Genomic DNA, 21,717 nt, shown 5'->3' on the forward strand with positions numbered 1-21,717 from the left:
TTAAAGAGAGTAATAAGTACACTAGCAGTGGCCTTTCCTCAGGTATAGCTTCAGATGAGCGTGAGCAAGGCAACAAAGAGCTTGTTCAAGAATGGTGCACTTTAAATCGCTTCATTACAGCCATTTGGACCACAGATCCTGAAGGCTGTAGAGGGGTTTCTATGGTAACGTGTGTATTTATTTGTATGTGTTTGTGTGTGTGCCTCCCCTAGCAAAATGGCATTGAGGCAGTCTTCGCTCCTCATCCTTGCCCTATCTGGACCCTCCCATGGGACAGCTTACCAGAAGCTATCAACCCCACTGAAGGTAAAGTCAAATCTCTGCCTTGTGGCTCTCTTCTTTGCTTTCTCCATTTTCCTTTTGCCCTCCTACCTCGCACTCTTTTCTGTGCTCTTTTGGCTCGTTACTTTTTCCTTTTTGTTTTTCTGTTTTCTTGTTCTTATTCCTAACCCTAACCTCCTCTTCTCATCATTTTTACCTCCTCCATCTCTTAATCTGTATGCCTCCACATCACATCTACAGTACTCCTTCATTCTTTCACCTTATTACTTGGTGAAAGCCTAAACACTGCTGATGCTGTATATGAAGTAAGAGTGTGGAATGTGCATAAATATTTGCATAAAACCTTCCTGAACTATTATGGTCTGGTGATTTTTCAGTGGCACCTCGCCGCCCCCCCCCCTCCAAAAGAAAAATATTAGCCACTGACACATCACAGACATTTCAGTTGAGCCTCAGCTGGATCTTTTTCCCCATGAGGCCCCCTAATGAATTTTAAAGTGCTTACACCTGAAGTGGTATCATCCCTACTGTATGTTGTGGAGAAAAAGTGTGAAATAAGTCTCTACCGAAACATACTCGGTACAGCAAAAGCAGACAAAAACATGCACACACTGAAGGCACAAAAAGACTAATGTGCAACGTGGAACTTGTCCATATGCCTTAGTGGTTACTGATTGCAGTGAGAGCAGTAGCTAATAGGCAATGGAAGGGTTGTTGATTGCTGCCCCAGGTGGCACTGGTGAAGCAGAAACAAGAAATCTCGATGTTTCTTTGTCTCTCTTTCTCTTGCATGCATTGTTTTTCTTCTCGTTAGTGTGATGTCTATGTCGGTAGTGATGCTAAATGGTGTGAATGCTCATTCTCATGGCTTATTTCTCCACTTGTCACGGGATAGAACACGGGAAATTGAAACTGGAGAGGTATTTTATTATCAAGATACATATGGTACCATAAGTTCAGCTTCCTCCCTTTCAGCTCTTGTGTTTGTGCAGGCCAAGCTTTCCCTTTTTTACCCGCTGGTTTATCCTGTTAATGAGCTTCAGTATAACTTTGAATCTAAGCAAGAATAATTGTATCATAAGTAAGCTTAAACTTTATTCATCTAGTACTTTTTAGAGCCATGGTACAATGTGTTTCACAAAAGAATTACAGGAAATGCTTAAACAGGGAGAATCAAAACTAAATAAATACTGAATCAACATGACATAGCTACTGTACGCTATGTTGCTATAGTTTCATTGCTCAATGAAATCACCAGTTTAAGGTCCATCTATTACTTATTTCACTTTAATTAATAGAGCTGTAACAAATAATTGATTGAATAAAAAAATATTATTACTAAATTGGTTGTTTTTTTTAGTTGATTCAATAAACAACATTCGCCACAAAAAACGTTTGGGTGATGTGAATATTCCACACACATTAATCCAGTATGACCTTTGAATTGGTTGGTATTGCTTAAAGGTCTAAATGTCTTTTTTTTTTATTATAAGAGGTTGAGGTGCTATATATAAATACGGTGAAAGTATCAAAATCCACAGAGAAATGCACACAACCCTTATTTTAGATAATGTTCCTTTTAAAGAGCTGCCAGTACGATTGTGATGTCATAACGTTACTAGTTTTGTATTGCCAGACCCTCCACAGAACTGCGGTGTGGCTTGTCCACACAGCATTCGGGGATAGGAGAAAAATGTGCTGTGGTTTATTGGCATTTCTTTAAACAATCGCAATTCGCTTGGACGGCGCTAAGCACCGGGCAGTGCTGCAAAATAGCCTCGGGAAGGAACTTGTTTTGGTGTAACGTGTACGTTCAAAAGTTGTTTCAGTCGTACAACAAAAAAAAAATCAGATTGGACAGATAGTCCAGCTAGCTGTCTGGATTTACCCTGCAGAGATCAGAGGAGCAGGTAACCATAGTCCTCATTAATCTACCAGAATTTAAAATTTCAACACAAAGAAAATGGAAGGAAACGGATATCCGGCCAAAAAGAGTGACGTCCGGTGGATTTTCCAGAGGCAACTAGCAATCCGGGAAGTGGAACGTCGTGGACAATAACAATACTATATATATAGGTAGAAAATGACGCTACAGTGCTGTTACAGTCATTCCCTGCAATGCCAGTGCAGAGTCACCGTTTCAACAGAGGCTGAATACAGGTATAACTGGAGTACTGGTCATAACTTGAGTAAAACCAGCACTTAAATCTAAGAGTCACTGTAACATTTCAAGTACAAAGTGCTGAATTAGAGTCAACACAATGGAAAACACTGTACTAGCTGTAATTCTTTACAACCATTTGGAGCCTATTGACTTATTTCCACTGTACAACATAATCATCTGTTTTTATCCCAAAAACCCCACTGATATTTTAACAGAAGTGCTCTTGATGATGTGGGCAGCATATCTATTCTGAGAATAAGAGAGACTTCATTTTAGCTGCCCCACTTATGTTGGCACTTTGCATGATAAACTGCAATGTTGATATCTCCTGCAGTATTAGGGTTGTAGGTAGGCAGCATCTGCGTATCAGTGCTGTGTAATTAAAGAGGAGCAGAGACGAAAGGCAGACAATTTGTACTGTACCCCAGCGTGTGGGCTTTCCCCTCCATTCACTTCAGAATACAGATATGGCTGCACACATGCCCACACGTACAGTCCTACAGGGAAAATGTCCCTATACGTATGCATAAATATTTGCAAAACTAATATAACACACCCACGTTTTTGAAAGCTGTCCTATTTATATGTATTGGCTTACCATTTTCTTTCATGCAAGTGCATGTACAGTATTTGGATAGTTTTGTTTCGGCTCTGTACTCCAGAGCGTTGGCTGTTACGTGAAACAGTGACAAGGAGGTAGTGCTGGCTTTTAGCTTTAATTTTAGTGTTTACAACCACTTTCTATGAAACAAATTCAAGCCCTTTTTATTCATAACCCTGTATATATGGTCATATAGTTCATATCTACTTCTACAAAACAGATGTAAGATGATCACACATTCATGCATCTCTAAAAAAAAACAACCTATGCTTTATTTTATGTATTGCTTCAGTGTATTGACCCAATTAATTTGCATTCAGTTGTAACAATTCTCACACACTGACACTCAGGTATGCACAATGTATAGAGGAACAAAGGGGCATCTGTGCATAGGCGCTGTTTAGCTTTTGGCCCTCCTTGTGTAGAGGGCTGCTTTGCTAATTGTGGTGAGGGCTGTCTGCAGACACGTAAACAGCTATGTGAATACAGGGGCCATTGTATAGAGCAGCCAACATCTTGTCTGCAGTGCTTCACTTAATAGAGGGAGGAGGGGAGGCAGCGAATAAAGCGGGTTAGAATGATGGAGTGTGTGACTGGGAGATTGAGATAGGGGTGAGACAGCCTGAAGAGAGACAAGGGTTATCAGGAGAAAACAAGTCAGGGGAAGAGGGGTGAACGAGACAATCATGCACAAAAGGGGAGGGCTGGTGTGGAAACTGCATAGTTGTCATGCTTGAGACATGCTGCTGTTAGGTCCTCCAGGGTTGTTTTGGTACAAGGAGATGAGAGGAGTTCCCATATCTTTTTCACAGGTTACAAAGGTATGACAGAAGTTGAAATGCTGGGGTGAAAACTCGGTTCATTTGACTCTTGTCTCTCTGCTTTGACTACAGCAGAGATGTGATTGAGATTTCACAAACTCCACACTTGACTAGTGTTTTTTAAGATTATTTTTGGGGCATTTTTAGGCCTTTATTGAAAGGGCAGCTGAAGAAATGAAAGGGGGGAATAACATGCAGCAAAGGGCTGCAGGTCGGAGTCGAACCCGGGCCCGCTGCGTCGAGGTGTAAACCTCTATATATGGGCACCCGATCTACCAACTGAGCTATCCGGGCGCCCGACTAGTGTTATTTTTGCATTCTTTTTTTTTTCTTCAGTTTGTCGATGTTAGTTAGATGGCACCAACATTTGGCCTAATCCCACCTGGCCTGGCAACCCATAGCCATAGTTGTTGTTGTTTCTATATGTGTGGTATGATATACTGTAGGATGTTGGGGGTCTGGGGGTGCTTAATTTTCCGCATTCTGGTGAATTTTTATGCACCTATTTCTACCTTTTTTTTTCTGAATCAATTCATGCTGGAAATATCTTTTATTTGTGTAAAGGGTGGGAAACATAGATAAAAACATAATGGAATATAATGAAGTAAGGCTCTCAGGCGCTGTGTATTTTTTTCAAATATTTATTCTCCTGTAGATCAACTTTTTTCTCAGCAGTCAGCACACATGTAGGCATAATGTACTCCTCCCTCCTCTTTTGCATCTTTTGTTGGGAAAGTAACCTCTTTAACTGTGCATCCGGCACTTATTTACCTCAATGATACATTGATTCATTTTAATTAATTTATAAAGCCCTCATATGTGTTTCAGCAAGATTTCTGGTCATGTTCAGAACTTTGTGCACATTCAAAATATAACTCATCCCATCTGTGTTCTCTGAGATTTGGAGGAGTCGTGATATTATAATCTGCTGTACATTAGGCCTTTGTGATTGCTCAGCTGATATGTTAGATCTCAGACCATCTGACAGACACAGAGCCTTGTTTGAGACTCTGTTTAGGGAAGCAGCTGCATGCCATGCTGTGCGCTGCTTTACATCTGAGCTGGAAAACTGAAACTACAGCAGAAATACATGGAGCATGGACGCAGCGCGACATGTCTGCCGCAGCATGCCCACAGCAGAGCGTGTCCATTATAATTACCTGAAGCTGCACACGGACCACGGAAGTCGCACCGCTCATCTCTATTTTTACAGAGAGCAGACACAAAGCGGGATGCACTGGTCTTCTTCAGCGCTGTGTCCTCCATATTTAGTCAAATTTTAAATTTTCATTCAAAATGTCTCTCAAAAAGGAACATTTAGAAATCTATGTTTCTCTGTTTGTATGCTATACATTGTATGTTATAGTCCACGTATCTGGCTCTCTTCTGCAGTACCTGATTCTTTTGTCAACTTGTGGACAGTAGAAACTGACATTATCACCTTTTTAAGAGATTGTGAAAAGATGCTAAAACTCAGTAGTACTAATGGTGGCTTGTGCGGGTTGATCTGCGCAGTAATGGCTATTCAGCAATATAATGACCAAGCAGTGTTAAGTGGTTTCACAGCATCCTGAGGCGGAACTAAAAGGTGTTTTTTGAAACGACGTTGCTTCGGCTGCGCTGAAACATTCTACTCCTTCACAAATCCCAATGTTAGCCAAACCAGAAGTCTTGTCCCATGCTTTTCAGTGCTTTGCTTGTTTTCTACACTGTGCACAGGTCTAATGAGTAGTTAAACATCCGTCATGTTTAGCTTCCAGATACCCCTCAGACGCTTACCATATTGTGTTGGGAATAGGAAAACCTGTCTGTAAGATGCATCAAGGATGGAATATCAATCCAACAACAACTTTCAAATAGTTTATTATGTAGGTGGATATGTAACCCCCCCGCTCCCCTTTTTCCCCTCCTGTGTTTATAAAACTGTTTCTCTAACTGATTTTAAATATGTTAAACGTGCTCTGATTCAGCAATGTTGTGTTGATTTCATCCAATGATAAATCAGTTTGGCTGTGTGTAATGGCTGTGATTTCCTCATAGGCATATAAGCTCACTGTTATTGAACTTAGATGAAGATAATTAATGGATTTGATTCATGTCCAGATTTATGAATTTGTCTTTGTATGTTCTTAATTTTTTTTTAGACTAGATATTGAAAGGGTGCCCTAATGAACAGTACAGTGGAGAAAAGTTGCCCAGGACGTTGATATGTCCGGTCGGTTAAATGTGATATAGCGGTATAATGTCAATAGTTCAATGGCTGTTGCTAACCAACTTAGCCATAGCAGGTATCCTGTTTGTTTATCCGTACCATAGCAAAGCTAACTTCCGCTCAGATTGTTGGATAGGAACTGTCTGTTGCCGTCATACGAGTTCAATTTTTTTAACACATCCGGATGACCAACGGACCCGATTTTTTTTTTTTTTTTTTCGCACTGCACTCATTCGCATGCGGTCTGCGACTCTCCATAGGAAATGAATGACTTCTGGTCATTTCGCAGCCGTATCTGAGCTGATTTCAAGTGCCATTATGAAGGCGGCGTTAGTGATTTATTTGATTATAATCAGTGCAAGGTATTTGTTGAAATCATTTTCTTTAAAAATGATATTATATTAGTTTAAATCCCAATTTAGACCAAATATTTGTGACAAGAGAAAACGGTTTTACAGTAGAACGTCGCAGGGAAAAGTTGCAGCGGTCTGAATCGGCCCGTCTCAGCTCGACACAAGCCAGCTGATCAAGTCGCAGAGGCTGGTTTTAGAACACAAGGGACTTCGCCTGTTTCAGCAGCCAATAGAGAAGCCAGGTGGTAAAGTCAGCTATAAACTATAGAAATAAAATGATCCATAATCCATTTTAATTTTATGTCACAAATAGCTGGTCGAAATGGCAGAGTTTTAGATGGAGCCTCAATGACCCCCGAAAGCACGGTAACGTTTTATGGTCAAGCGAGATAGAGAGTGACTGAAGAGCGGGAGCGCCCAGCGGCGTTAGAACAAAACAGTGAATCAGAGAAATAAAACATGTTTTTGCCGATTCATCACTAGATATGCAACTATAGCAAGTATCTCAATATCCACATTCATATTTAGACGAAATAAATGAGCGTCAGCTAAATGACATGTAATGTAATGTAAAAATGATATATCCAGCTACAAAAAGCCTAAAAGTCGGAAGGTAGAACGGAAGTACAAAGAAGCGTTGTTATCGAGATAATACACTGTCTCATCTTGTCGCATTTGTGTGAACTGGCAGGTTTTAGAACGATGCAGACCAGCGCGTTACAAGACTCGTTTGAATCTTTGGTCTGAACTGGGCTTAAGGCTGTTTAAGAACCATTAGGTTACCGGTCTACATATCTGTGATGTATTACATGTATATTCTCAGAAGGCGAAGCACTGCTACTCTCTGCTACTTGGGCGGAGTAATTTGCTTGCAGCACCTGAGAAGCCCCGTGGTAAGGAGCAGAGAGTAACAACGGTGCTTTTCAGGTGTTGCGCTGCTCAAGTAGCAGTGCTTTGCCTTCTGAGAATATAGTTCCCAGTATGTATACGGTTAGAAGATGGCTGTGTCTCATGTTACCTTGTTATTTGTACACGCTGTGACTGTACAAATCACAACATGTAAATAGGAAAATGTTGGCGTTATTTTGTCACTTACTGGGAGCAGTAGGCTAGTTGGAGCCGGTTACCTCCAGGATCTGTGCTAAGCTAGGCTAGCTGTGGATGCCTCAGACAGAGTTACGACACGCACAGAGATGAGAAGGGTATGTATGGACTAACTGGGGATACGGTGAATAAGACAAAATCCCAATAAGTCGGTGTGTTCCTTTTAAGATACAATAGACCATAGTCATCAATTAAAATTAACCCATCCCCTTACTCTTACTGGCATGGAAGCATCCATACAGCACAATGTTTTTTTGTTTTTTAATTACTATTGACGGGACATCTTTGACAGCATCATTATACATCCAATTCCAGGAAAAAACTAGATATGTGGTTGATAGAAATATTTTGATTTACCTCCGTCTGAACACTGATCCATTTCCCTGTCCTATACCTGTGAAGCTTGTGCACAACACTTCAGTCATCCAACTGAATTGGAGTATGTGTAAATGGCTGTTTTTTTCCTGTCCAGCTGTCAGGCTAAATGGAGCTCTGTTGAGAGAAACACAGCAAGCTTAGTCACAGATTGGTTTAACCGCTGGTCTGCATGTTACCACATCAGCTCAGTCCAGAGATAATGTTGAGTGATTCTCTCTGCCTTTCGCCCTCTGTGTTCTTTTGCAAATCCGTTGGTGTTTTTTTGGTGTTGTGAGTTCAAAACAAGTGACCATGGCAAAGTCGAGGCAACATCATTTAAAAAATAAATAAAAAAGTCTCTCTGCCTGACAGATTCTTGTCAAAAGGTGCTTGCCATCCTGAGGCTTCTGTCAGACAAATGTCAAAGATTATAATAGATGGAAGATTACTGGGTTGATTTTCTCCTCAGACACCTTTTTTACGTACAAACAAATTCTACTTATACCAGTCCTCGTTGCTGTAAGCCCGAGTTGACGAGAGCCAGTTTTCTAACTCTAAGTGTAACTAACTGATCTTGTCACCTTTCAAAAATTCAACTCTCTCACTTCAAATGCTTGTAATGAATAAAATATTCCACCTCCAGAGAATGTTTCTGTATCTAGGAATCTGACAATTGCACAGGAAGATTAGTAGCAATTGCAGTTCTTGAAGAGCAAATGTGTCAGACAAACCTTAAATGGGAACCCCTTACACACATGCCCTTGAGACAGGACAACAGATTTCCACATTTCCCCCACCTAAGCCCCACCCACTACGGAACCAGTACTATAACTACTAAAGAGCATATCGCTAAACCTAACAAGCATGCTGATGGTAACTAGTTAGTGCTAAACACAAAGTACAGCTGAAGCTGATGGTAATGAGCCATTGACCATAAAGCAAGTACTGGACAAATAAAAATGTTCACCTCATCGTAGTGCTAGATGAAAGTCTAGGGAGGGGAGGGCAATCTACCCCAAAGCTGTCCAGACATTTTTTCCTCAAAAGCACATGTCAATCCTCATGGTGGTGCTAGAGAAAAAGTCAGTGGATCAGCAAGATTTCATTGTCTGGGACCCATGAATGTTTGTACAAAATGTTGTGTCAATCAATCTAGTAGATGTTGAAATATTTCAGTGGATAAGTAAAGACTTTGACCTGCTGGTGCTCAATGCAAAGTCAGGGCAACACCAAGATCAGTAGGCTTCATCTTCTGGACAATTCCCAGAATAATTGTTGAGATAATTCTGTCTGTGGTGGACTGATTGTACGGCAGACAGACTTTGCCTAGAGTCACGCGGCAAGCTTCAGCTAAAAGTTGTATGTGTAAAAGTGTCTTCATGTTTTCTGTTTGCCTTCAAGGAGAGGTGTGTTTTTATGAGTTATGCATGTAAAGCTGTCAGTGTATGTGCAATTAAAGGTAAATTGCCTGTTATTAAAACTAGAGATCAGAGAGTTTTTTTTGGAGAGCATATGTTAATACAAACATAGATGTGATTTGATGAAAATGTGGTTATTGCACGTTAGGGCCAATATCTGTTTGTACTGTGTGTTGGCATTTTGTTAACACCTCATTCCCTTGGGCTTACTGCTTCAAAAAGCAGACTGTGGCTCCCAAATCACTCCTCTGATTCTCAATTAATTGAACTCATTAGAGCCTTTAAATTGGAGATTTAAAGATATGCAGTAAACATGGGACCAAGCACAACTGGCAACCAGCTTTGTTACTTCCAATTAGAGGGATAATTGGCACTTTATTTCTACAATTCAAGTTCAAACACATCTAGACTCCCTGGGGGAGTACCACAGAGTTTCACTATTTGCAGTGACGTTTGAGTTGTGCCCATTTAAATGCAGAGCCACTGGCTGCCTGTGTGATGAGCTCCCTGCAAAATGTCATACCATGAATATTCATTTATCTCCTTAGTTTTGTTTTGTTCAATAATCTCTGGTAAGGCATTGCGGTGTGACTGTGGAGCGGGGAGACAATTTGCCTAAACCTCACCAGCTTTCATGGATTACTCAGTGTTTCTTACACCATTTCACTAGACTCCTAATTAATTAGTGATTAGTGATTTTAGCCCTAAGCAGAATGTAAAAACTAATCTTTTCTCCACAGGCCTTTGCTTTGGAGCACAGTTGAATACGCGTTCTCTATTAAAATCTTGTATGTTCCTAATGTAAAGACAGCATTTGAAGGCAGATTGAATTTTAATAGGCCTAACTTTTCTGTTATCTTTTAGTTGTTGATACTTCTTGACTTCACAAAGATATGACAAAAGTGTTTTGACTTTTGTCGTACTGGATTAAAAAGCAGTTTTCTATTCCTTCAGAACATACACATACAGTAATGTCACCAGTGGTGGAAATTAAAGGGCAACTATTATATATCATTTTCAGGATTATACTTGCATTTTGTGTTTGTACTAGAACATGTTTACATGCTTTATTGTTAAAAAAACACTTTATTTTTCTCATACTGCCCATGGCTGCTGCACGTGTATTCACCCTCTGTAGGAGCGCCTGTCTCTTTAAGCCCTCCTCTAGAAAAAGCCCAGCCTGCTCTGATTGGCCAACATGCTTCCTGGAAACTCCGGAACCTCCGCTCCGTCTAACACTAGTTAAAGCTGGAGCTGCTTTTAAACCAAATACTATATAAACTATTCACCGTATCCCCCAGAGTTAGATAAGTCCATACATACCCTTCTCTTCTTGGTGCGTGTTGTAACTCTGTCAGAAGCACCCACCGCTAGCGTCGCTTAGCACAGATCCTGGTCCCAATAAGTGACAAAATAACTCTGTGTTCCTATTTACATGTTGTGATTTGTATAGTCACAGTGTGTACAAATAACAAGGTCACATGAGACACAGCCATCTTCTTCCTTTAACGTGATGTACACATTAATGCATCAATAATTATACTCCAATGATATAATACATATTATTCTAAAATGGGCCATTTGATGCTAATACCATTGCATTAGAAATTTGAATGCCTGGCTTTTACTTGTAATAAGAGTATTTCTACACTGTGGTATTGCTACTTTTATTTAAGTAGAACCTCTGAGTACTTTTTCCACAAGTGAGTATAACTGATTTAAAGATGAATAAAAAATTTAGATTACATTTTCAAGACTGACTGATCTGTAACATATTTTTGCAACATATTTCAGACACTTTATTATGTCTATAAAAGATGTTATCAAATGTTCAGAAGTTGTGTGTGTGTGTGTGTGTGTGTGTGTGTGTGTGTGTGTGTGTGTGTGTGTGTGTGTGTGTGTGTGTGTGTGTGTGTGTGTGTGTGTGTGTGTGTGTGTGTGTGTGTGTGTGTGTGTGTGTGTGTGTGTGTGTGTGTGTGTGTGTGTGTGTGTGTGTGTGTGATGTTTAAACAGCATAGAGCCAAGTTACATTTGGGATTTTGTGTCTGATTAGTTTAATATTTCACTATTTGCATTTTGTTGTTGAATGAAACACGCCCATTTATTTTGGTCTGAGATCCTGGCCGTCTTTTGCAACATTTAGTAGTTCTGAATGTTGTATATCATTTTGAATCAATACTTTAAATATCTTTTATAAAAGTAGAAAATGTGTGAATGAAAAAATCTTATTTGGTAACACAAAATGTATTCACATTTTTACTCCAAAAACATAGTAAAGGCTGCCAGTCAGTTGCATTACAAAATGGGAAGTAATATTTAGAGGCAGCGTTAATGAAAAAATAACCAAAGATGCCAACGGAGGAAAACAGATCTGCACACGTGTAAAGCCCGATTTGATGAATAATATGTTCCACTGCGGTCTTGAACCAATTCAGGAACCCAAATTAGCAACTGAAAATTTAAAACAGCAACATGATACTTTGTTTGGAAAGATGCTCAGTACATCTATCAGTTTCATTTGCACAATTTGTGGCTTGGCATGTTATGAAATGTGTGTCACAGACTGTTGTTCATTACAGGAGATACACAGAACAGGTCTGAGAGAAAATCAAGTCGGGTGTGTTGTTTGTCCTATTTTTTCCACTCTGTTTTATATTTATCTTTCCTTCTGTCTGGTTTTCTTTATCTTTATCTTTTCTCTATTTCTCTGCACTCGTTTACTTTTCTCTTTATTTTGTCTCTTTCTAGCTCAGTATTTTTCTTTCCTCCTTCTTTGCCTGCCTGCCTGCCTGCCCTGCATTCTCATTAAATTTTTAACCTCTTAACTTTTTTCACTTCTCTGCCCCATCCTCAGGCATAAGCATGAAGGGCATATTTTATTTTTATTTTCACAAACTCCTGACAACACAAAGCATTTAGCCAATCCCACCACTACATGCATCACTTTGTATTTGTTCTTCCCGTCCCTGAACAAGGTGATCTTACTGGAATTCTGTATTTTGTCGACATAGGCTCAAAGAAAGGTTCAAGGCTTATTATTATGTTCTGTAACTGGTGAACACTGTAATAGATGATGTGTCATATTTGGTTTCAGTGTATACTGTAAGATTTATTCCTATTGTGGCGGGGACCTCCCCCAGTGCCCACATCTAATTTGGCTCAAAAGAAGGTTGTTTATGGATTTTGGCATGCGTGTCTCAGTTGTCTGTATTCATTTGTCATTAGAGGAGTTTTCCCTCGTGTTTCTTTGCACCCGCATGGTGTTGGCTTACACTGCTATAGGGGTGACTTGCCATTTGTGTGTGTGTTTTGTCTGTTTTTGCATCTGCAGAGTAGGGATAGACCGATTATCGGCCATGGACAATTATTGGTCAATTTTTTGGCAGTTTGCAGATTATCTGTATCTGCATTTATTTTCCTGATAATCGATAAAGTTAATTATTAAAAAGTGTGCTACTTTGCCTCTGCTACAGCTCTGTGTCTGTCCCTCTGCTTCGGTTTCACTCACCAATGAGTCTGACTTAATGTCCCGCCCACAACACTATCTGACTATCTGTTACTGGGTATTAGGGGTGGTACGGTTCATGGAAAAACATCCGAACCGCTCGGTTTGCTTGTCTCGATTCGGAGCGCGTCTGTGTCGCACGGTCCGATGCATGCGCAATGTAGCTTCGTGCCTGTATGTGACCTCAGACAGTGTTTCCCTTTTGCGCGAAACAAGAGGTGGGGAGAAGTTACCAACGGTGCAAAACATTTCAGACCGTCCTGCCAATCTGTATCCATTTTAACATCAATGTACGCTGTAAATGTTTTTCACTCTAAAGCCGTTGAAGCGGCTGCTGTTTCAATCCTGTCGGTTCTGCAGCGGGCGGGGCTGCTCAGTTCCCCCCGCGACTGACGCGCACACACACAAACACACAGGGTGGATACAGGAAACGGAGATGAGATGACATGGCGACCTAATTTGAGGACAGCTACGCTCGTTATTGTAAGTGCAATGATAAGTTAAAGTCGAATAAGTACTTTATCAAACCGTATGAATGTGTGTCCCAGGCCAGGATAGGAAATTATCTAACAATGTAAAGATCAACAAGCCACTGACACATATGTTCAAATTTGATTCATTCAATAAATTATAATTTTTTTGTCAACATTTGCAGAATATTGAGCCTTTTTGGTAAGGTTACTAGGAAATTTCAGCCCAGAGTAATTAATTAATAGTAATAATTATTATTCTCCCCAAAACAAGTTTCCTTTTTATTTTTAAAGAACTATACAAAAGAAAAATCGCAACTTTTTTATGTTTAACGTATTCTGACTTATTCAAAAGACGGAGCTTGGCAGTTTGATAAATGCAAGTTATTTCAATTTATATTCTGTAATATTTCAATCTTTGTGTGCTAAAAAGGCACATACGTTCCTGTAGATGGCAATACACATTCTCCTTTTTTTGCCAAATAAATGAAAAGCTTTATATGATATATCTTTTTTTTTAATACTGTATCCTACATTGTGGATAATTAAGCTATATATCATATGATGAAGTATAAGTGTTAAAGATTAAAAGAAAAAATAACAACAAGAACCGTACTGAACCGAAAACCGTGACCCTAAAACCGTGATACGAACCGAACCTTGGGTTTTGTGAACTGTACCACCCCTACTGGGTATTATGTTGAAAGTTTTTAATTCATTAAATAATTGCTTAAAGCATTTAAACAAAGCTTTGTGTTGGAATTTGTAACATTCCAAAATCTTAATTTTGACTTAAAGGAACACGCCGACTTATTGGGAATTTAGCTTATTCACCGTAACCAGAGTTAGACAAGTCGATACATACCCTTCTCATCTCAGTGCGTGCTGTAAGGCTGTCTGACGCCGCCAGCGGCATCAGGACAGCACAGAACATGCAGGTGAATGGTTCCAGTAATCCTACTGCTTTGAATTGTGACAACATAACGCCAACATTTTCCTATTTACTCGTTGTGATTTGTATAGTCACAGCGTGTACAAAAAACAACGTAACATGAGACACAGCCGTCTTCTAACCGTAAACAAACCAGGAACGATAGTTACGTTATTGTAACTCCATTCTATGAGTATAGGCGTAGCCCTCTAAGGCTACGCTATTGGGTTTATCCCTTCGCGCATGCGCAGTCGTGAAGATTTTCTTTCCCGCCCTTGTGTACAGTACGGGCTTCAACTACGTCCGCAGATACTGTATATGTACAGAGCAGACCCGTTGTTCATCTCCCAACATCAGCTTTTTCTTCAGCTAATGTAATAGGAGCAGGTGGCCCGAATCTTAGAGGGCAACACCTATACTCATAGAATCTGGAGTTACAATAACGTAACTATCGTTCTATTATGTATAGGCTTCGCCCTCTAAGGCTACGCTATTGGGTTAGGGCGAAGCTGATGTAGTCAATGCCACCTGCGACATAGACTTTTTTTTTTTTTTTTTTTTTTTTTTTCTCTCATGCACTGGCAGAAGATCGCATCAGAAGCGTTATTCTGGTAAAAAAGATTTCCATGGTAAAGACTTGACCTAGCTGGCTGCAAAGCCCAAGCCATGAGTGTAGGCGTGCATGATAGTGAGAGTTGTAATTGATTGACTGATTGAATCCTCCTCCCACCACCTGCGACTCGCATATTCCTCCCCAGCCAGTAAGGGACGCTTCACGTGTGACGTCACTTTGCCCAGGGGAACCCCGGTTGAGAGGGTTCGGGGGTTTCCTCAATATGCCAGGTCTGACTGAAGAGAGGGAGGAATGGTCAGCATTCGCCACTTGTGGTGTATAGGCTCGAGGCGCTGGTGGTGAGACCACCTCTGGATTTTCCTCATGTGGAGGACACCCAGGGGGGCTACTACGCGACCCGCAGACATCATGCCCAGAAAAAACATCACAGACAACGCTGACAGTGCCGCGTATGGCGTTGTGCGCCACAACAGAGAGATCAGCACGTCTCGTCTTGGCGTTGACAGCCTGGCCCTCATGACAATCGAGTTTATGTCCACGCCCAAATAAACTATTGATTGTGCGGGGAGCAGTGAGCTTTTTTGTCAGCATGTGGAATTGGCGCCCCGTAATGCACCGGTTGAATTGGGGCAGGTCGAGAATAGGTCGCTGAGCGAGACGTGTGATCGTGTCGCTCAGTCTGTTGAAAGGGCGGCGGCCGGTCACCGCCGAATGGGGCGGGAGCGGCCACCGGGTCGCTGTCGTCCTCATCCCGCTGGCATAGCCGGGGGGAGAAGAATGCTCCCGCTGTCTGCATAGTGAGAGAGCGGTGGAGCTCCGCGTGCTGCGGTGGGCTGGTGTGTGCTTGTCATAGATATATACACCTATGTGTGCTTGTGTGGAGAACGACTGTCATGTTGTCAGCGCATTGTTCAGTGGGAACGAGGGCTGTTGTGTCTCCGGCACTTAACCGTAGAGGGACAGACGTTACCCGCTCCCCGACATAGCCACGCCGTTGTGGCTCGGGGGTCGGGTTAGACCAAGTGGGGGACACCTTCATGGTCCTGCGGCTCCGTGAAGCCTGCCGGTAATGTGCTGGCAGCCGCTGCGGAGGGGGCCCGGGCGGAGGAGCGGGGCTCGAAGCTCGAAGACGCCGCCGCAGCATTTTTTTTTTCTGTTCCAAATATCGGTTATCGGTTTCATTAACTACTACTAATGGGTATCGGCCTTTAAAAACTAGTATCGGTCGATCCCTACTGCAGAGCATTTAACAATACATATAAATCACCTAAGTTGCAGGGGCCTCCATAGCTCTACATTTTTACATTCTGGTAACTACAATGACTTTTACATAAACAACTGTAGACAGTCACTCATATCCAGAGGTGTATAGAACTAGAGACCCATACTTGAGTAAAAGTACAAGTGCTCTATCAAAAAAGTGACTCAAGTAGAAGTAGAAGTGCTCTTTAAGGTGTAGACACATATAGCCGACGGCCGACCGTTGACAGAAAACCCTGTCGATATGATCAGTCGCGTCCCTGAGGTCCAAAAAACTGCCACACGACAGACCAAAAAGACGAGAGGAGACGAGACGTAATACATCTCTATAACAGCAGGCGGCGCTAATCTGTAATGTTGCCCAAGAAATGAAAACCGGCAGCTGATTGGACGAACGCTTCACATGGGTTTGTTTTCTCCGGAAATTCAAAGCCAGACTGTCATGGCGGCCGTTCAGAATACAATCTCATATTGTACTAAAATAGTTCACTGAAACGTGTTTCTGAAAACATTTTAAGCGAGAAATAGGCCATGCAGTTGCTGAATCTGTCTTCATTTCAGCTCAACAAAGGTCAGTTTAAAAGATTTTGGTCAGATTTTGAGAGACTCTAGTCACCTCATTCCGCTCCCCATTTCCGGGTGAGTCCCAACGGCCAAAATGAACGCCGACAGCCCCCCAGACGGACGACGGGACACACTGAACAGATTGGAGTCACTGACCTCGCCAGACTGTCCCACGGCCGATAATCGGCCTGATGTGTCAGCGCCCTTAAGCACCACACTTAAGTGGAACTATTAAAATATTCAAAATGTTTTGTACTTAAGTATTGCAAGTAGTTTATTTTAAAATGTACTACTCAAGTACTGAAAGTAAAAGTACTGTTATTTAGTTATTAAAGAATGCAGTCAAAAGTTTAAATATCATATTGTTTATATTATGTCAAATGTTTAGCCAAGGCTGTAGCCAAATTAATTAACAAATATTAAATATATTATATTAAAAATAACAAATATTAACAAATACTGAAATAAAATGTACAATTATCAGAGTGTGAAAGTAAAATGAACATCCTCTCCAGCACAGTAACGATTAAAGCCCCCCAAAACCCACTAGGTATGTGTGATGTACAGGAAAGTAAGCAAGCTAGCAACACACCGATAAACTAGCAGCTTCACATCACAAAAAACTGTTAACATTCAGGACTCACTGCAGACTGAAACAACTCAGGAATAGATTGATCTGCTGCAACAATAGCTAAATAGAGTACAAACTTACATCGTCTCTGACTTCTGAACGGGCGACCGTAATGAAAAGAAACACGACGCGATCTCTGGGATTTATTACGTAATTATTACATAATTAGCGTACGTAACTAACGTACACACACTGTAACCTACACCGTCTCCGTAGTGTGAGGAATTCACAACAGTAACAAGTAATGATGCAGCACATAAAAAATGTATCGGAGTAAAAGTATTAAACTCATCGAAAATATGTACTCAAGTAAAAATGGAAGTAGGAGAAAAAAATAATACTCCAGTAGAGTACAGATACAGCCTTTTAGTACTTAAGTAGTGTAGTGAAGTAGTTCTACTTTGTTAGTATACAGCTCTGCCCATATCCCTGCAGTTACTAGCACAAATGTATCCTTTCATCAAAATTTCATATAGTATTAATTAGGGCTGGGCGATATGGACCAAAAGTCATATCCCGATATATTTTGGCTGAATATCGATATACGATATATATCCCGATATTGTTTTCCGCAAAGTGAGAGCAAATGTTCAGTCAAAGCCAAAATCAAATATGACATGTCACAAGTAGTTTCATAGAGACAGTTGCAAAATCAAATAAATAATAAACCGGTTTCTTCACCTGGTTCATGATTAAATGCTCAGCTGTTCAAATAATAAAATGTAAACCTAAATACTGTATAACAGGAGTACCTTTTTTGAAATCAAAGCTCCATATTTGTGATTCGTTCCAAAGGTCAATTAAGCTTTTGATATTAATATAATCTACTTTGTTCAAAATGTAATGCCTCATGCCTGTAAGCCTAGGTTTATAGTCCCATTCTTCCACTTGATACTGCTTCCACTTAAGTAAACTAAAAGATGAACTATCGACTACAAAACAAAGAAACTAATTAATGTGTTAATACAAAGAATATTTATTATGATCGGTTCACAGATCTGAGTTCAAACGGAAACTTCACCCTTCTAAACTAAGAGTTTCTGCTTCAAGGTGAAGTTTAAAACAGACTGAAATGTCCAGGCTCATTCCTCCACTATTTATTTCTGTATGTATTTATGCGTTACATGTAATTTTAACGGGCACTGAGCTCCAGATCCTGCAGCCGCAGACGCTCTCTGCTGCCCCGCTGTAGCTTCTCTCCGTCCGCCTGCCGCCGGCAAACTTATTGGAACTTTCCGCCGATATCGACATACAGGTCGTCCTGGACTACGTGTAAGATCCTACCGATCACCACTCTGTCTTTGGCTGGTCCGATCTGGATCAGCGGGGACCGGCGCAGCAGCGAGGCAAAGCTGTGTTTTTCCCGGGGGAAGAGACGCTGCGGCCAGCCACGGAGCTCTCCGCCTCCCGCTACCGCCGGAGCTCAGATTGCTGGTCGAAGGCGGCATACATAATCATAAAACACATTGTCACCTGTTAAATGTTATTCATTGCTGTTTGTTCTTTTCATTTCCTCTATCGAACATAATTAAGCAGTACAAAAGTCCGGCATCTTTAGCGTTGATCTGAATGCTTCGGACCCCTGTTCCAAGATGGCGGCGGTTTTGACGTATGTTTAGAACCTCAAGGCGACATCTGTGTATATATCTATGGGAGCAAGGATCACATTTGAACTATATCGATATATGCGATATGGTCTAATTCCATATCTCATTTAAAAATATATCGATATATTTTTAATATCGATATATCGCCCAGCCCTAGTATTAATTGAGTTATTTTGGATTATATTTTGGGAGAAGTAACAGAGGGTGTTGGCCAATATTTGGTGGACCTGCAAGGATAGGAGAGCAACAATAGCTTGCATGAAGTGTTTTTTTCTTTTCTTTTTAGTATGCAGGTGGCTCATTAAGACATAATGATTCATCTAAAACCTGCTGTAATTATTCAAAGGGCACATGACATATAGTGTTTGTGGCCAATCTGCAATCCCTTGCTTCTCGTCCCACTTTCCTAAATAAATAAGAATATCTGTGCAGTGCAAAGACATTTGCAGATACATGTATAATATCAAGTGTATACTTTCTGTTACTAAAATAAAATGTACATGTCAGTAGGGCTGCCACCTCTTAGTCGATTAGTTGACTAATCGGTCGTTTTGGTCTTAGTCGACTAAGATTTCTTTAGTCGATTAGTCATTTTTTATGCTTATTCATGCTTAATTACTCATTTCCAAGAAACTTATGAGCACATTTATAGTAAACACAAGATTTAAAGTGGTGCTTTTGCAGGATTAATTGTGGAGAAACTCAGTTTTACAGATGGTTAATTAACTACATTTATATTGGGCTTTTCTAGTCTTAACCACCTCTCAAAGTGCACAGCTCTGTCAATTAAATCAACTAATCGATTAGTCGACAAAATTGTATAAGTGTTAGTGGACTAAGAATTTCTTTAGTCGAGGACAGCCCTACATGTCAGAGACCACTAAAGGGATAATGAGTTGAATTCTGTCAAGACAGAGTATTAGTTAGGAAACGTTCATTTTAAACTCCAGGAGCTACCCTCTGCCATAACGATATAAACTTAATGCAGTAAATTCACAGAACTGAAGGGAGAATCCCTTTATTTCTCTCAACAGAGGGGTCGGGTTCTGGCAGCCCAACGTTTCTGTAAGAAAACCAGGAGGAGCAGGGACACAAGCTGGCTGGAGTCCAGCCAGATTTTATTTATCCTTGAGCTAGCACTGCAAGGCCTGGGCTAAAAGCCATACTGGCTGGGAGATTTCACAGGGGTGGCAGGCCAGAAGACGTTGACACAGCCCTCCACAGATGCCAGCGTTGTGCCACTTACTCCCTGACTTTGACAGCTCCGGCAGAGCACAGAGAGCAAGGGATAAAGGGAAAGAGTGTGCACAGAATAAAAACAGATTACTTAGTTTTCAGAGACATAACAGGAAGAACAGCTGGATTAAATATTTTTGACTTTATTTTCAGAAAATATATATTCTATTCATACTGTTATTAAAAGTATTTTTTTATAGACACAACCTACCATAGTGCTGAACAGAAATGGTAGACCCTTACAGAACATGTTGCTCCTTCTAATAACAGTAATATATTTGTGTAAAATAAAACATTGATAATGCCATTTCCGCTGTGCATAAACAATCTTGTACTTGCAGTATGGTCATATAGCCAAATGATCCTTTTTTTTTTTTTTGTTTGCATTTAAGTAAAGTCAGTGGTGTAAAAGGTCTCTTTTTGGTGTTTAAAGTAGATTTGACTTGATTTGTTAATTTGATGCCCATTCACAACTATTCATGCCTGGAAGTTTGCGTGTCAAAAGATCTTGTTCCAAACCCACCAAAATACCCACAACCCAACAATGTTCAGGAATGCAACAAACAATTATTTTCAGTAAAAATCTTTAAAATAACTAATATTAATGACAAATTCCCATTAGAGGTTCCCAATGCCCAAAGTGATGTCTTCAGCAGAGTGCAATTTACAATACTTTTCTTTTTTTCTTCTTTACATAAAAAATTTAAAAGTTCATGTTAGTCTTCGTCACATATACTACTCAGATGATAGTGAGTGCCTTTACGTGCAATTTAAAGGTCCCATGACATGGTGCTCTTTGGATGCTTTTAAATAGACCTTAGTGGTCCCCTAATACTGTATCTGAAGTCTCTTTCCTGAAATTCAGCTTTGGTGCAGAACTACAGCCACTAGAGCCAGTCCCACAATGAGCTTTCCTTAGGATGTGCCATTTCTGTGTCTGAAGCTATTGAGGAGGAGAATGGGAGGGGCAAGGTGCAGGGTGGGGGTTTGGCCTTGACCAACTGCCACTTTTTTCTCGTTTGAAAGCCATGATGTCTCTCTCTCATGGGTTGGCCAAATTCTCTGGGCGGGCAAAGCAGAGAAAGGGGAGGTAACCTTGCTTGTTATGACCTCATAACAAGCAGATTCCAAAACGGCCCATCTGAGCTTTCCTTTTCTCAAAGGCAGAGCAGGATACCCAGGGCTCGGTTTACACCTATCGCCATTTCTAGCCACTGGGGGACCATAGACACGCTGGGGGAACTCATATTAATGTTAAAAAACCTCATAAAGTGAAATTTTCATGCCATTAAAAAAAATAAAAAATAAAAGTATTATATTCGGGTTAAGGCAATACCCTTGTAATGCCATGTAAACACTTTACTCCGGTTTAAAGCAAAGTTCTCATAACCCGGTTAACAGACCTAGATAACTCCTTTAGTAACCGGGGTATTCGTGCATGTATGTATACACCTCAACTGGGTAAAGATTGGATTCTCCTCCCCACTCCGCAGCAGTGGTTTTTGACCCAGAAATGATCGTCAGCGCTGTGGAAACCGTTGCTACGATACAACAAAACAAATGTAGGACTGTGAGTGCAAAACGCCATGTGAACACTTCCATGTATGCAGACACCCAATGTAGTATA

At 40.7% G+C, this 21,717-nt stretch overlaps 1 protein-coding gene across 2 annotated transcripts in view; it reads left to right on the top strand.

The window, feature by feature from the left end:
* gstcd (glutathione S-transferase, C-terminal domain containing) overlaps positions 1-21,717 on the top strand; it is a 58,218-nt gene that overhangs the window by 7,038 nt on the left and 29,463 nt on the right. For both annotated transcript variants that reach the window (XM_028598424.1, XM_028598433.1), the window contains exon 5: positions 213-306. In XM_028598424.1, coding sequence (XP_028454225.1) covers positions 213-306 — 94 coding nt within the window. The remainder of the gene's footprint in view (positions 1-212; positions 307-21,717) is intronic.

This window comes from Perca flavescens, chromosome 2 (genome assembly GCF_004354835.1).
Source record: "Perca flavescens isolate YP-PL-M2 chromosome 2, PFLA_1.0, whole genome shotgun sequence".
Classification (NCBI taxonomy): domain Eukaryota; kingdom Metazoa; phylum Chordata; class Actinopteri; order Perciformes; family Percidae; genus Perca; species Perca flavescens.